Source organism: Pseudonaja textilis, chromosome Z, assembly GCF_049901715.1.
Source record: "Pseudonaja textilis isolate UNSWEBS1 chromosome Z, rPseTex1.2, whole genome shotgun sequence".
Classification (NCBI taxonomy): Eukaryota; Metazoa; Chordata; class Lepidosauria; order Squamata; family Elapidae; genus Pseudonaja; species Pseudonaja textilis.
In genome coordinates this window covers 117,205,578-117,223,587 of record NC_142008.1, presented here as the reverse complement: position 1 = coordinate 117,223,587, position 18,010 = coordinate 117,205,578, and the positions used below count along the sequence as shown (strand labels likewise).

General features: G+C 39.7%; 1 protein-coding gene across 1 annotated transcript in view; it reads left to right on the top strand.

Moving 5' to 3' along the window:
• Nucleotides 1-1,884: 1,884 nt before the first annotated feature.
• LOC113452298 (vomeronasal type-2 receptor 26-like) overlaps nucleotides 1,885-18,010 on the top strand; it is a 27,728-nt gene continuing 11,602 nt past the window's right edge. The window contains exons 1-3 of the mRNA XM_087917272.1: nucleotides 1,885-2,037; nucleotides 2,464-2,627; nucleotides 3,538-3,702. Of these exons, the coding sequence (XP_087773398.1) occupies nucleotides 1,885-2,037; nucleotides 2,464-2,627; nucleotides 3,538-3,702 (482 nt within the window). The remainder of the gene's footprint in view (nucleotides 2,038-2,463; nucleotides 2,628-3,537; nucleotides 3,703-18,010) is intronic.

Genomic DNA, 18,010 nt, shown 5'->3' with positions numbered 1-18,010 from the left:
TCATATGGCCCAATGAAATCTTCATCCCAACTGGAGACATTCCCCCAGTCACTCCTCTGCAATATGTCCTTGACTCTTTGAGAAAGATGTGGCAGCCACAAAGCTTCCAAGAAAAAAAAAAATTGCTTCCAAGGCTGACAATGTATTTACATATGTGTATGCATATGCATTTGTACGTATATGTATATGGTGCAGATATATATTTATGTATGTGTTGTGACTCGGAGGTTTGAGCCTGCTTTGTTAGAGAATTTGGAATTGCCTTCCTCCCCAAGACTTTCCTCTTCGGAAAGTCCTTCCTCCCTGGTTGTGCCTCAGGTGTCAACAGATAACCAGGAGGGCATATCAGAGCCTCTGGCTGAGGAATGTTGGTTTGATGTGAGGCAAAGACGCAGGCAAAAGCGTGAAATGCAACGTAGAAAGAAAAGACAAATCAGAGACTGAGATGAGAGACTGACACGTCCCACAGGGAATAAAAGTGGGTGTGTTAGCTCTGGGTTCTTGTTTGGGACAACGTGTTAATTTGTGAGAACAGCTCTGATGGATTCTGTGTGTGTGGTGATAGCCTATGATTTATGTTCCTGCTTTATTATCGGACTTGGCAGACAGCTTGTGTGAGACTGCCAAGGACTTGCCTGGCCAAAGGAATTTAATCCTGTCATTACTGGTCTTGTCTGCTTGTGTATATTCCTTTGGAAACTTGGATTTCTCACTTCGTTGGCACAGGTGAGACATAACATTTTTGTCCCAAACCTTAACAAAAACCATCTTTTGACCAAGATGGATCAACAGCAGCAGTGGCAGCAGCTTAATCAACTGCAAAATGATAACCAAGTTTTGCAGCAGCAAGTTACTCAGCTGCTTAATCAACTCACTCTGCTGCAGGCTCGTGCTGCTCCTCCTGACCCTCCCCATAGGAAATGCCCAGTAGCTGTGCCGGATAAGTTCTCTGGGCAGCCTGAAATGTTCCTGGCTTTCATGGGACAGTGCCAATTGTTCATGGCTCTGAGGCCAGAGGATTTTCCTGATGACCGGGCTCGGGTGCGGTTTGTAACCAGCCTTCTGTCAGGCTCGGCTGCCAGGTGGGCCACTCCTTTGTTGGTGCAGGACAGTCCATTGCTAACGGACTATCAGGAGTTTTGGCATCACCTGAGACTAATGTATGAGGACCCCATACGGGCTCAGACAGCAGCCAGATGCCTGAAGGAACTTTGCCAGGGGAAACGCCCCTTGCAGGAGTTCATTTCAGAGTTTCGAGTGCTCTGTTTGGACTCTGCATGGAATGATGTGGCTTTAATGAACGCTTTCCAAGATGGCCTGTCGGAGGACATACAGGACCAGTTGGTTCACATGGAGCGGGCCCCAACCCTCAACGCTCTGGTGGTGCAATGCTTACGCATTGATGCCTGACTTCAACGGCGTAAGACACGACGTCCCGTTCCAGAGCAGCCATCCACCTCAAGGCCACAGCATCCTGTACAACCAGCACCCCAGGTCTCCCACAGTGCCATGGCCAGGGCTGAGGAGCCAATGGAGTTGGGTGCGATCCAACCTCATTTGACAGCCCAAAAACACGCACGGAGACTCCAGGGAGGCTTATGCCTGTATTGTGGGTGGCCTGGACATTTTGCAAATTCATGTTCTGTTCAACAACGGGGGGCACGCAAGCCAGTGCCTGAATCAAAATTTGATCAGTCGGGAAACAAGGTTGGTTCGGCCTCGGGGAAACCCTAGGTTGGGCACGTATCAACCACCCACCCGAAGTAGCGGAGGGGACTCTGGACCCCTCGACATTTACTTCTAGACACTCAGGTTTTCTTGCTGTCCTGGTTGGGGGGGATTCCTGCAGTTGCGTTGGTGGACTCGGGGGCTACGACCAGTTTCATGGACCAGGCCTTTGCAACTCATTTTGACATTCCCTTGGTTGCGGTGGAGCCTCCAATCAAGGTGGAAATGATTGATGGGCGGGAACTTCGTGGAGGACTCATTCGTTTCACTACCCAGCCGTTGCACCTGGTTATTGGGGACCATGAGGAGGTGATTAGTTTTTACATCACTGCGGACCTTCATCTCCCCTTGGTCTTCGGAATGGCCTGGTTATGGTTACACGATCCTCGGGTGGGCGCAGAATGCCATTTCATTCCCAAGTCTCCAGTGCATGGACCATTTGCGACACACCTGTGCTGGCCAGGACATCGCCGCATCTGCTGTCTCCATACCTCCTGAACTTTCCAATTTCTTGATGTATTTAGTGAGAAGGAGGCAGATCGGTTACCCCTGCATTGACCCTATGACTGTCCCGTGGACCTTCTGCCCGATACCCCACTACCCAAGGGATGCCTGTATTCTATGTCTGAGCCTGATTTGGCTGCCCTTCGTGATTTCTTGGAAAATAATTTGGCCCAGGGGTTTATCTGACCGTCGTTGTCACCTCTTTCTGCTCCCATTCTTTTTGTTAAAAAGAAGACGGGAGACTTGCGCTTGTGCTGTGATTACCGCCGGTTGAATGCCATTATGGTGTGGAATGGTTATCCCTTGCCGCTCATTCCAGAGTTGATGGAACGGTTACGGGAGGCTACTGTCTTCACCAAGCTCGATCTTCAAGGGGCCTACAACCTGGTGTGGATGTGAGACAGGGACGAATGGAAGACGGTGTTTGGCACCCAATATGGCCATTTTGAATACACCGTGATGCCATTTGGGTTGACCAATGCCCCCGTGGTCTTCCAGCACCTGATGAATGACACGTTCTGGGACATGCTCGATCAGTTCACGGTGGTGTACCTGAACAACATTTTGATTTATTCCAGGTCCAGGGACAACCATATTCAACAAGTTTGTCAGGTATTGCAACATCTTCGGGAGCATCAACTTTATGCGAAACTGGAGAAATGCCTCTTCTTCCAGACTTCCATAGAGTTCTTGGGGCACATCATCTCTCCTGAAGGCATTGCCATGAACCCACATAAAGTGGAGGCTTTGTGTAGTTGGGAACCCCCTCGTCGAGTGAAAGATGTTGAACGTCACTTGGGGTTTGCTAATTATTACCGGACCTTCATCCCGGGTTTTACCAAGCTGACGGATCCCATCACTCAGCTCCTTAGGAAGAAGGTCTCATTCCAGTGGGCCCCCCCACAGCAACAGGCCTTTGAGGCTCTCAAGAAGGCCTTTGCCACACAACCTGTCCTGAGGCATCCTGATCCACTTCATCTGTTTGTGGTAGAGATGGATGCGTCCAATGTGACTATTGGGGCTGTGTTGTTGCAAGCCTCAGCAGATGGTGCCCCTCTTTTTCCCTGTGCTTACTATTCTTGGAAACTCACTCCTTCTGAGTGCAACTATACTATCTGAGAAAAAGAGTTGCTGGCTATCAAGGATGCGTTTGAGACCTGACAACATCATCTTGAGGGGGCCTGGCACAAGGATGGATCATCGTAATTTGGAGCACTTGTCCACTGCGAGGAAGTTGAACCAGCAAGAGATTCAGTGGTCATTGTTCTTTGCCCGGTTCAACTCTTTTGTGACTTATATCCCCAGTGGTCAAAATCGGAGAGCAGGTGCCCTGTCCCATAAACCTGAGTACCTTTGTCCCGAGGACCCTCTTCCTCCACATACAGTGCTGCCACCGGAACCTTTGGCTGTTATTCAGGAACCGGTGGATTTGCGGACTCGGATACGAGAGGCGCAGCGCTTAGATGCTTGGTCGCAGCAGAGAATGGGGGAAATTGGACCTGACTCCCCATGGACTTTGGAGGAGGGCTTACTACAACATCGGGGTTGGTTGTACGTGCCCACGAGGACACTTAGAGCCCTTGTTATGACTCAATGTCACGACAACCCTGCTGCCAGCCATTTTGGATTTTTTTAAGGCCCTTCATCTGGTCATACAGACTTTTGGGTGGCCTCGAGTCTGGCATGATGTCTATGCCTACGTCGCATCCTGTGTACCATGCTGGCAAGCGAAAGCTGCAACAGGTGCATCTCCTGGTCTCCTTCAACCACTACTGACTCCGGACAGACCATGGAGGGCAATTTCCATGGACTTCTTAACACATTTGCCCTCTTCCTCGGGATATACAACGGTGCTCGTGGTGGTTGATATGTTAACCAAGATGGCCCACTTTATCCCCTGTCAGAAGTTACCATCGGCTCGTACTACTGCCCAGTTATTTTTGCAGCATGTGTTCCATCTACATGGTCTGCCAGATAGGGTAATTTCAGATCGCAGTGTCCAGTTTACTGCTCAATTTTGGAAGAGCCTGATGACCACATTACAGGTGCAGGTGTGCTTGGCATTGGCGCACCATCCAGAGACTGATGGTGGGATGGAGAAGATGATTGGCATCCTCACCCAATATTTAAGATGTTTTGTTAACCACTGACGGAACGATTGGGTGACTTATCTCCCTCTGGCAGAGTTTGCCTTCAACAACTCCCAGCAGACCTCCACTCACATGACACCTTTTTACACGAATGTGGGTTATCATCCGAGGTTTTTCCCATTGTCGATCTTGGATTTCCTGGTTCCCGAGACGCGAGACTTCTTGTCGGAACTGCATTCAGTTCACCAATTGATTTCACAGCAATTGGAATGGGCTAAGGAGGATTATAAATGGTTCGTGGATCGTTTGCGCCAGGCAACGCCCCTGCTGGCCATGGGAGACAGGGTGTGGTTATCCACAAAGTATCTATGGGTCGATCGTCCAACTAAGAAGTTGGACCATCGCTTCATTGGTCCCTTCCCTATCGAGGCGGTCATCAATCCCATGTGCATTCATCCTGTCTTCCACCATTCCCTTCTGGTTCCTGATGCCCCTTCATGTGCTCTCTGTTCTCCCACTGTTACGGTTCCTCCACCTGTACCCAGTGATGATCCCACTGCTGACGACACAGTGGTCAGCATTTGGAATTCTTGCTGGCTGAAAGGATGGGTTCAATACTTAATTGAGAGGCTAGGAGATGGACCGGAGATTCTTTCTTGGGTGGATGCTTCCCCAGTTCGCACCCTGGACCTTATCCGGAGATTCCATGCACAGTTCCCATTGAAACCACGTCCTGATCGTCAGACTCAGGGGAAGGGCCCTGTGGTGAGGGATAGTGTTGTGACTCGGAGGTTTGAGCCTGCTCTGTTAGAGGACACAGACTTGGATAATGAGGAAGAGGAGGATTTGGCTCTGAGGTTTGAGCCTGCTTTGTTAGAGGACACAGACTTGGACAATGAGGAAGAGGAGGATTTGGCTCTGAGGTTTGAGCCTGCTTTGTTAGAGGATTTGGAATTGCCTTCCTCCCCAAGACTTTCCTCTTCAGAAAGTCCTTCCTTCCTGGTTGTGCCTCAGGTGTCAACAGATAACCAGGAGGGCGTATCAGAGCCTCTGGCTGAGGAATGCTGGTTTGATGTGAGGCAAAGATGCAGGCAAAAGCGTGAAATGCAACGTAGAAAGAAAGGACAAATCAGAGACTGAGATGAGAGACTGACACGCCCCACAGGGAATAAAAGTGGGTGTGTTAGCTCTGGGTTCTTGTTCGGGACAACGTGTTAATTTGTGAGAGCAGCTCTGACGGATTCTCTGTGTGTGGCGATAGCCTATGATTTATGTTCTTGCTTTATTATCGGACTTGGCAGACAGCTTGTGTGAGACTGCCAAGGACTTGCCTGGCCAAAGGAATTTAATCCTGTCATTACTGGTCTTGTCTGCTTGTGTATATTCCTTTGGAAACTTGGATTTGGATTTGGCACAGGTGAGACATAACATGTATGTATATAGCATGTATTGTCTGCATTATGTATACACTTTCTCTTGAGAGCAGGCAACAGAATTTCATTTTTAATGTGGTCCAGTGTTGTCGTAGTAAAAAAAAATGACAATAAAGGATACTCCTATTCTCAAAGCCAACAACTGGTCCCTCACCTGCATCCTCCACAAAAAATTCCACAATGAACCCAATTAGAAGAAATTTAAGCATTTTTTGATGGAATCTCAATTATTTCTGACAAACTGGTAGTTCAGAAGGCTAACGTTCTTCTTGTCTATGGTGATTCATTCATGATTCTGTGGCTCAGAAATGTTGTGTTTCTAGGTGATTATGAAAACTCATTTAGAAAGTTTCTCATTTAGAAAGATTTCATAGTGACATGAATTCAAAGAGGTTGGGATCTCCAGTTGTTCCATGGGGCTCTTTCCTCACAGTGCACTTACAAGAAATTTGAGGCTTCAAAGAATTTCTTCAAGTCATCAAACCTTCAACTCACAAGGATGGATTTCTTCAAGAGGTTTGGCAGCAATTGTTCGACTGCTCACTTTCAAATGAAGAATCTTCCTCAATATCCAATCAAACCTATACTGGAGAAGAGAATTTGGAAAATTTGCCTGCTCCTATTTTTGAGTTGCAGATGACTGGCCAAAGCTACAGTATCTACAATGCTGTTTATGCAGTGGCATATTAGTTGCATGCAGCAGTGAGATCAAAATCCCAACACAGAGCAATGAAAAAGTTTGAATTTCCAGATCTGCAACCCTGGCAGGTAATAGCAATAGCACTTAGACTTATATACTGCTTTATCGTGCTTTGCAGCCCTCTCTAAGCAGTTTACAGAGTCAGCCTTTAATTCCCAACAATTTGGGTTCTCATTTTACCCACCTTGGAAGGATGGAAGGCTGAGTCAACCTTGAGCCTGGAGGGATTTGAACTGCCAAACTCTAGGCAATTGGCTGCAGAGGTAGCTTGCAGTACTGCACTCTAACCACTGCACCACAGAGGCTCCTTTTGCTAATGTCTTCACACCTATCCTTTTTTTCAGTGACTAGTATTTCTTATCTACCATCTAATATAGCTTGTTTATCCTGGTCTCTGGACACAGATCAATACAGATGCTGAAGAAACAAAATTATTAATGTAACATCTCATTCTAAGATATAGAATAAAAGAGGATGAGGAAAAAACATGCCTTTACAAATTTCAATCTAGTCAATGAAATGTATGTATTATTCTTTAATCTGCAAATAACCATTATGTCTCCATGTTGAATTGTCCTGTCTTGTAGAATTATTCAGCCTTGCTTCAATAAGAATTCAGTTATGACATATCTGAAGGCAGTTTTTTTCTGTCCAACACACTTTTCTGAAATGTAAACATTTCATGTTTCTTAATAGGTTTTTGTAATTTAGTCAAGACTTTGTTGTTAAACTGAAGAGTTCATGTAATCATTAATAAAATAAAAGTGAGCTGCATATCTCTATTATTGATTTTATGAGTTCTTTATGAGTTAACTGCTTATGGAGATTCTCTGCCATCCAGGTCATGGTTATCTCAAAAGTTCTTTTTCAAAAGACAACTGGACTTTGCTTTTTCATTGAGAAATATGTTTCACTTCTCATCCAAGAAATTTCTTCACTTCTGACTGAATGGCTCAGATGATTTTATTTCATCAACCCACCACTACAACCATTCAGTCAGAACTGATGAAGCTTCTTGGATGAGAAGCAAAACATCTTCAAGGAAAAAAGCTAAGTCCAGTTGCCTTTTCAAAAAAAAAAAAAACATATTTGGGACAACCATGATCTGGATGACTGAGAATCTTCATAGAAATTCTCCTTAATTTTAATTTAAGAGCCCTGGTTAGAATGTGGCGGTTAGAATGCAGTATTGCAGCATGCTGACTGTCATGGCCCGAGAGGAGCCTGAGTCCACAGAAGAGGATGAGCCAGAGCTGGGGCCAAGAGTGGTTGACAGTGTAGCCTTGTTGGCTCTGGAGGAACACGTGGAGGAGCAGGATGAGGCAGCCCCAAATCCCTCAGGTCTGGCATGGCTTTCCAGCAGAGAAGAACAGGAGCAGGATGGCTGAGAGAGGCAGGGATGGATGCTACCGGTTCAGCCCAGTTCTATAGAACCTGTAACTGCGAAGAGCAACTGACACTGAACCGGTTTGGTGTTTGGCCCGCTCGCCTGCCCAGGCTCTAGGCTGTCCTTTATTCCTTGCTTTCCTTTCCTCAGCTTCTTTGCGCGGCACAGCTGAGGTTGAAAAAGCAGGAACAAGAGGATTTTCAAACACTGCGTACCCATGCGCAACACTTATCAGTTGTCCAGGCAGCACAGCTGATGATTTCTTGCAAATGCTGCACACAAGCATGCTATGATTATGATCCTGGTGCTCCAGGATTTTTGAAAGATATAGTGCAGTGGTTCAGAGATGACCTCTGTCAGCTCCTTTAAAACTCTGGGATCTAATCCATCAAGCCCTGATGATTTGTGTTCATCAAGATCAGAGAAGTGTTCTCTTACTAGTTTTTTTTGCTTATTTTTTTTTTTTAAATCTGGTCTGATTTTTTTTATAAAGTTTTATGTTTTTTTAAGACAAACATAGACAAACAAAACATAAAAACATCAAGCCATCTTCCATATATATACATACAGTGTGTCAGTTGGTTTACAAATTGTTTTGTGCTTCCACTTCGTAGTCTTCAATTACAATTCAATTACATTGTATATATTCTCATATTGTCAATCAAATATTCCTAAATACATTAATATCATTATTAATCAGTCATTTGACTATACTATTATTCATTCATGTTTTACAAAATAATCTATATTTTATTTAATTTGTTTTGTGACAGTTCATATTATCATCTCAGATCTACCCTACAATCATTTTGTAGATATAATAAAAAATACATTTTTATATATTCTAAAAATCTAATTTTATATGTTCTAAAAATCTACATATTTCATTACCATGTTTTATTGTCTAACCATTGATAGAATAGATCCCAAATTTTATAAAATTATTTATCTTCTTGTTCTCTGATTTCAAATGTCAATCTACTCATTTCAGCACATTCCAATATTTTCTTAATTTTCTCCTGTGATGGTACTTTCTCATTTTTCCAGTTTTTGGCAAATACAATCCTAGCCACTGTTAATACATTTACAATCAGGTATTTCAATTCTTTAGTATATACTTCAGGTAAAATTGCCAGTAAAAATATCTCTGGTTTCAAGTCTATATGCTTTTTTGTCATTTTTTCCAACCAGATGTGGATTTTAGTCCAATATTTTTTGGCATCTACACAAGTCCACCACATATGGTAATATGAGCCAGGTACTTGATGACATTTCCAACATTTTTCTGATTTATTCTTGAACATTCTTTCTATTCTTGTTGGGGGAAAATGCCACCTGTAAAACATCTTATAAAATTTTTCTTTGTATGCTGTTGAGAATGTCATTTTATAATTTTGAGACCACAATTTTTGACATTTCTCTAGATCAATCCCATATCCAAAATTCTACCCCCAAGCAATCACTGTTTCTTTAACTTGTTCTTCTTCTAATTTAATTTCTAATAGATATCCATACAATTTTTTAATCACCTTTACATCAGTACCTGTCAAAATCTTACTAAATCAGTCAGTTTATCATAGAAACCTTCTGTTTTAGAATCTTTATCATACCTTGAATGTATTTGTGCATATGAAAACCAATTCATCTTTATACCTTGTTCTCCTAATTTTTGCATAGATTTAAGTTCACTCCTTTCATTCAATGTTTCACCTTATCTAACTGTTTGTTCCTTTTTGTATATTATAGGATAAGAAAAAGAAAAAGCTTCAATAGTCAATAGCCAGACTGGAATTTTCAAATAACATTGCCTTTTAGTCTTATCCCAGTTTAACCACAGAGACTCCTGTATATAATATCTTCTAAAATACCCCTGTGTTTTAGTTCCTTTGTACCATAAAAAAGCATGCCACCCCAACAATAGATCATGTCCTTCTAGTGTCAACAATCTAGTATTTCTTAGTGCTATCTTCCTTAACCCACATCAAATTTGTAGCTTGGTAGTACAACTACAATTAGGCAAACCAAATCCTCCTCTTATTCTAGCATCTTGCAAAAGTTTTAATTTTATTCTCGCTTTCTTACCTTGCCATATGTATTTCAACACAATTTTATTTAAATGTTCAAAATAATCTCTTCCAAGCCTAATTGGAATTGTTTGAAACAAATATAAAATTCTGGGTAATATATTCATCTTGATTGTTGATATTCTCCCTATTAATGACAGTTGTAAATTTTCCCATTTTGCCAAATCTAGCGCTATCTGCTGCTTAAGTTTAATATAGTTATTCTCTTTTAGTGTACTACACCTTGCTGTCAAATGTATCCCCAAGTACTTGATCTTATTCGTGACCTGGATTTTTGATACATCTGCCAGTTCTTCTTTTTGTCTTGATAACATATTCTTTGTCAAAATCTTTATTTTGTCTTTGTTCATTTTCAAACCAGCCACCTTTCCATATATCTTTCTATCAATTTTAATGCTGTTTCTAGTGGGTTTTCTAAGATGAAAACCAGATAATCTGCAAATGCTTGCAATTTAAATTCTTCTTGTTTAATTTTCATCCCTTTTATGTCCTTTTCTTCTCTAATATTTCTATTTAGCACTTCCAAGTTTAACACAAACAACAAAGGTGACAGTGGGCATCCTTGTCTTGTTCCTTTTCTTATATCAATAGAGTCCATTAATTCTCCCTCTATCATTACCTTTGCTGTTTGGTTATGATATATAGCTTCTACTGCTTGGATGAATTTTTTTTACCAAAACCCATCTGTTCCAGCTGTAATAACATGAATCACCAATTCACATTGTCAAATGCCTTCTGTACATCTAAGAATACTAAAGCCATTTGTTTATTCAGGGTGTGCCTCATAGTATTCCAAAGTGTCCAAAATTACTCTCATATTGTCTTTAATTTGTCTCTTTGGCAGAAATCCATTTTGGTCAGAGTGAATAAAATTATTTAGGTATTTTTTAAAGTCTTTCTGCCAATATTGAAGCAAAAATTTTATAATCTGCATTTAGTAGGGAAATAGGTTTGTAATTCTTGATTTGTAATGGGTCGGCCTCCTCTTTTGGGATAAGTGTAATATAAGCTTCTGACCATGATTTAGGTATCTTTTTCTTTGACATAACTTCATTCATAACTTCTAGCGATGGAAGATTCAATGATTCTTGTAATGTTTTATAAAATTCTGCCGGAAGTCCATCTGGGCCTGGCGCCTTTCCATTGTTTTGCTTCTTAAGTGCTTCAGTTAACTCCATCGTCGTTATATTGCTTTCTAACATTATTTCAATCTCTTTAGGTATCTGGGGTAGGTTAGCATTCTGTAAGTACTGTTTAACTCTTTCATCATCAATATTCTCTTGTGTATATGGTTTCCCGTAATAGTCTCATATAATTTCCTTCTTCTCTTTACTTCCATAGCAAACTTGGCCTTGATCATCTATCAATTGCAATATTTTTCCTTGATTCTTTCTCCTTTCTCAGTTTATAAGCTAACCACCTACCTAGTTTATTTGCATCGTCAAAGTAGTTCTGTTTCATGCCTCTGATTTTCTGTGCTAATTCTTCTTTTTCCATTAATCCCATTTTATGTTTAATTATATCCATTTTTAACTTAATGTCCTTTTTCTGTGGCATTTTCTTTAACTCTTTTTCAAGTTCTTTATACTCATCCTCTAATGGCTTAGAGGCTAGTCTTTTCATGGTATTTCTTTTCCTTGTTTAGTCTATTATCAAGCCTCTGGCATATGCCTTTACTGTATCCCATACATTCTGCATTGATGTATCTTCTTTTTTATTTTCTTTAAAGAAAAAAAACAGTTCTTTCTCCATCCTCTGTATGAAGTCATTTTCTTTTAATATAGTATTGTTTAACATCCATCTAGATCTTCTTCTTTGTCCATTCCATTTAATTGTCATTAGATTATCATCTGCCAAATACTTGTTTCAATATTTACTTCTTCCATATTAGCTAACTTCTGTTGACATCCATATCATATCTATTCTGGACCATGATAAATGTCTGTTTGAATAGAAAGTGTATTGTTTAGTCTTAGCATTTCTTTCTCTCCATGCATCTTTTAGGTTTATTTCATCTGTCATTTTAAAAAGGATTTAGGGAGAGTCTTTCTGTTTTGCTTTGTTGTTTTCTGTGTTGTATAGTCCAATTTATTGTCTACAATTCCATTGAAATCTCCCATCATAACGATATTAGTATAGTTCAGTTCAATTATTTTCATATGTAGTTTTCTATAAAAATTTTCTTGATTGTCATTTGGGGCATAGATTGCAATCAGGAGTCTTTTCATGTTATTGTCCATTATTTCCACCATTAATACTCTTCCATTATCATCTGTATCAATCAATTTCACTGGGATAATATCTTTAATGTATAGAACCACTCCTCTTTTCTTGCATTGTGTCAAAGAAGTAAAAATTTTCCCTAACTTTAGCTTTATCAACAGTTATTCATGTTGCTTTTTAATATGTACTTCTTGTAGTCAGATTATATCAAATTTTAATTTCTCTAATTTATGAAAAGTTTTCCTTCTTTTAGCAGCTGAATTAAGTCCATTTATGTTAATTGTAATCAGTTTTTTTCTCTTCCATGTTTATACTTTATAATTAGGTTTAGCAGCTCTTGTAGATCTTGGTTCATGTTGTTCCTTAACTTCCACCTTTCCGCCTACTGCACCTTCTTCATTTTCAGTCACTATTTGGCAGTCCTCTTGGAATTCATTTAATGACATTTCTTCTTCTGTCTCCTCCTCTCTCCCTCCAAAGTATTCAGTATAAAACAATTCAGCTTTCTCAGTTGAGTCAATTCTGTGTCTCTGTTCTTGCCATGTGAACATTAAACCTTTTGGAATCAGCCATCTATAATTCACCTCTTTTTAAAGTAGGATTTTAGTCAGTAATCGGTATTCTCTTCTCATTTCTCTCACTCTTCTAAGCACTTGTTTCAGGACCACAATCTCCTTATCTTTATATTTCAATGTTTTCTCTCTTGCCACCTGTAATATTTGTGTTTTAATGGCTTTCTTTGTAAATCTGATATGAACTTTTCTTTGTACGCTCTTTCTCATTGCATATCTTGCGAAGATTTGAAAAACCTTGTCTGTTCCATCCATCATCTTCTCTTTGGTTATTTCCAAGCTTCAGCCAAGATTTCTATCATTATCTCAGCTAAGTTTTGTCCCTTTTCTTCCTCTACGTTTTGAAATCTGAGATAAAATTTTGATCTGTCCATCTCCCATCCCACTTTTATCTTGTTCAACCACTGTTAATCTATCATCAATATCTCCAATCTTCTTATCTCTTTGTTTATCTTCTTCTTCAATTTTTTTGAATTTCTCATCAAACTTCATCATCATTTGTTGAATATTCTCCACTTTTTCATCAGTTTTTTCTATTCTCCTTTCAATATTCTCTGTTCTTGCTTGTATGCTTTGATTTCCTTGCATTATCATCTGCAATGTCACCTTCTCCTGTTCTTTTTCTTGCTATAACATCATCTGTATTGAGTGTTGTCCTCCAGATGGTGAAGAAGAAATAGTAAGAATTGAAGAACCAGCCGCTGTTAATTTCCTGCTCATTTCAGACAATTCAAGATCTTCAGGTTCTTCTAAACTTTAATCCATTTGTGAAATAGCCAATTGTAAATCCAAGTAAAAATAGTGAAAAAAAGAAACAAGATAGAAAAATAAAGATTTCTTCAGGTTCTTGTGTACCTTAATCCAATCACTTAGTTAAATAGCAGTAAAAGCTCAAAAAAGGAAGAACCCCCCCCCATAAACAGAGAAAGGAAAACAGAGAAAGTTAAATCTTGTAAAAGGTAGAAAAATAAAAAGTAAAAAAACTAAAAAGAAAAAGGAATTTCTTCAGGTTCTTCAACACCTTAATCCAATTAGAAATTCTCAGGTATGAAAAAGTATACAAAAAAAAAAAAAGAAAGCCACACACACACAAAACCAATATGGAGGGTAGATAAAAATGCAGGAGAAGGAGAGAGAGAAAAAGAAAAGGCCTACTCCCCTAAAAAAAAAAAAAAAGAAGGAAAACATTAATACTAAGGCTTTTCCTTTAAAATAGAATGCAAAAGTAAAAATTAGGCTCCAAAAGCAAAAAAAAAAAAAAAAAGACAAAAGCAAGTTCCAAGAGTCCAGAGATGCAAATAACTATTACAAATAATAAGCTGATAAGGAGGGGGTATGAGGAATAGCTCAACTTAAAAAAGAGAAAAAGAACACACTGCACCTATTTAGTTATTCAAGGCTTTTGTTAATCTTTATAGCTCTCTTCTCTAGAATCTTTTCATCTTTTTTTCTGTATACTTCTACACCAGACTTCAGCTACTGATAGAAACCCAGAAGAACACCTGCAATAATCTCTACAGGACAATTCAACAAATATAAAAGTTAAATTAATTTCAATGGAACTAAGGCCAATAATAATAAAATGAAGTCCATTCAGAAATACAAAAGTTGCAATCATTTCAATGAAAATGTGATTACCAATAATGAAAGTAACTGAATGAAACTATTAATCCAGCATTGAATTGTTCCATGGTGAATTGGCCATGACAATTTGGTCATGATGAGTTGGCCATGATGATTTGTCTTAGACCCTCCCCAAGCTAACAAGCATTTGTACTAAGAGACATAATATAAAGGAAAGGAGAAACCCACACAGATGCAATATTTTACTTCCTTGAAGAGAAGAAAATATAGGCACTTCTTTCAGACATGGTTGGTAAACAGACTGTTGGTACACAGACTCTTATGTCACACCAATGCAAACACATAAAATAAAACCTGGCAATTTCTATAAAAATGGGACTATAGTTAAATATAGTAAAGAAGACCAAATATACAACACATGCAGCAAACATCCTTAAAATCAATAAACAAAACATTGAACTGTTATATAGATTTTGCCTTTTAGGATCAAATATCAACAATAAAGGAAGCAAACCTCAAAATATGCTGTAGACCAGGGGTGTCAAACTCAAGGCCCAGGGGCTGGCCTGCGGTGCTTTTGTCAGTGAAAATAGACCCTTCAGCTTCCTCCAGCTCCTTTTTCATGGGCAGAGGGTTCCAGGAGGCCGTCACAGCCAAAAACAGAGCCTGAGAGCCCGTTTTCACTGGCAAAGCACTTGGGCCACCACAGGTGCCCCCGACACTAGTGATGTGGAACTGGCCTCACCCACCATGGCCACGCCTACCCTGGTCCCCCAAGATCAAACACAACCCTGATGCAGCCCTCAATGAAATAGAGTTTGACACCCCTGCTGTAGACTAGGATAGCAAGAAAGATTTCAAGGAAGGTTTTCAATGCAATCATATGAGAATACTTAAGAAGATGAGAATTGTGTTTGATACAACAATAACCCATTGAAATTAGCAAACTATCATCCACCCAAGCAACACATGCTCCTATCAACTCCCGATGAGCACCCTATTAACATTACTATATCCAATCTGGAAGAGAAGAACCAAAGAAAATACTGCCATCTTGAAAATGCCTTAAAATAGGCATTTTTGGAGAAAAATGAAATGATAACAATCTGAATTTCCTTTAAAAAAAAAACCCAATCACTGGTAAAAAATATGAAGGAGTATTTTAAATGCATGGAAGAGTTCTTGGGCCAGAAGCAAGTTAGGTGTTTTAGCCAAAGAAGAAACTCTGGCATATCAAAGAGGCTTGGGTATCACTTTAACTTGGAGTTTTCTTGTCCCTCATCAATGCAGTGTTGAGTACTGAGATATAATTAAAATCACATTTCAAGATGTCTCTTTGAAATACATTTCAGGTTGTCACTTTAATAACTAAGACAGGTTTTATATCTTCCACCAATAATTTAAGGGGAAAAAGGTTTATATTTTACATGTACCTTTACTTTGTGGTTGAAGGGCTGGACCAAAATTCAGGGGTGGGATTCAAAAATCCCAACAACCAGTTTGCTTCCCACTTGCTGGGTGGGCATGTCTATGGTGGGCGTGGCTTACTGGAACTTCCAGGAGAGTCATTTTTGCCTTCCCAAGGGTCTGGAGGCTTCCCCGGGCCTCTGGAAGAGCAAAAATGGCCTCCCTGGGACCTGGAGGCCCACTGGAAGCCAGAAACAGCCCCGTTTCCAGACTTCTGATATTTCCAGGAGGTCTGTTTTTCACCTTTCCAAGTCTGGAGTCCTTCCCCGGGCCTCTGGGAGGGGTGTCAAACTCTTGTCACCATGGCATCATCACTTAATGTATCATGACCTTTTCCCCCTTTGTTAAACTGGGCATGGTTAGCATGTGATGTATCCAGCACATTGGCCATGAGTTTGACAGCCCTGATCGAGTGTCAGCAAGCACTTGACAAGGGATGAACAGAAAAATAGAAGAAATATTTTTATAAATCAAAAGGGAAAGTGATTAAGGAAATTACATACTACCTTGAATTCTAAAGTAGTTGATGGGGAGAAGTTTCATTAGTAATTTTAGAATAAGGTTTTTTTTTACTGCTTTTCAAATATTAAGAACCTTTGGAACAGCATGTTTGATGGAGTTCAATGGGTAAGTTTCCTTCAGTCCTCAATGAAAGAAATGTTGAGTATGAATTTAAAGGTTACAAACTTTTGCGATTAAGATTAAGAACTTTAAATGAATAAACAGCAGAAAGGTGATTAGGGTGTTGTTTTTGGAAAATTAGAAATTAACTAAGGAACCAGATGAATTTGAAATAGGCTTTTTGAAATCAATTAAAATAAACATTCCCATTGAAAGTCACTGTTGTTTCAATTGTGGATTAAAAAAAAGTCCAATGGATAATTTAGTCTTCTGAGAATTGGGTTGATCATTATCATTTCCTGATCTACTCGAATAGGTGAGAGCTATGCAAAAACATTCAAAAAACAGAAAGCAAGAGTAAAATAAGATAAAATCTCAGCCTCTCTGTGGGGATCTTGATAATAAGAAACAATGCTATTCATTTTCATGATTCTGCGACTTTTTATTACTATTTATCAGGGAACATTGCTATTAATACCGAAACATTTCTTTATTCTCCTGTTGAAGTTCAAGTCTAGATAAAATCATTTTTCTCAAGAGGTGCATGTGGACTAGTCCATTTTCTTAAAAAAAAAAAACTAGCTGACTGTCTCAACTTGTAGCCTTTGTACCAAGGACATGTTCTTTCTTCTGATGTTTCCAGTAATCAAAGTGGATACACTGACTTGCTCGGTTGCCGATCCTTTTCCCGTTCTGCATGAATGGTACCAACCAGGTGATCTCTTAATTGGAGGGATGGTTTCTCAGATTATATTTGTTTCCAATGAACATTGGTTTGATGAATACCCTTCACATAGGATATTTGATATTACAAAGTAAGCAAATATCTATCCTCACCTAATGGGAATTTGCCCCTTGTTAGCTTTTGCAGATCAGATCTTTTGTTTCTGGTTTAACAAATAGGGTCTAAAACATATGAAGAACAGTTGCAGGAACTGTTCTAGTTTAATGAAAAGAAGGACTGGGGGTGACATGATAGCAGTGTTCCAATATCTCAGGGATTGCCACAAAGAAGAGGGAGTCCAGCTATTCTCCAAAGCACCTGAAGGCAGGATAAGAAACAATGGGTGGAAACTAATCAAGGAGAGAAGCAACTTAGAACTAAGGAGAACAACTAACTTGCCTCCGGAAGTTGTGAATGCTCCAAAACTGGTAGTTTTTAAGAAGAGATTGGATAACCATTTGTCAGAAGTGGTGTCGGGTTTCTTGCTTAAGCAGGGAGTTGGACTAGAAGACCTCCAATGTCCCCGCCAACCCAGTTTCTATATTCTATATACCAAGGGAAAAGGCTGTTCTCCCTCTATAAATCGATCACCTTTTGAAAAGATGTCACAAAACTGTGAGAACAACTTAAAGACCAGTTTTACCATTAACAAGATTATGAAGATTTTGTTCACTTCAGATGTCCAGATCACAAAGATATAGAAAGCATATTTAGCAATCTAGTCTCTTTTATACTGAACTCTTCTCTATTCTCTATTTTTAAATTAATTTACTTAGATGAGATCTAAGGGTCTTTGTGTTTTTTTTCCATAAGTATATACCCATAGGAAGGTTATTGAGGTACCTTCTACAAGATTGATTGATACTCATTGATGACCCTCACTTTGTCAAGGA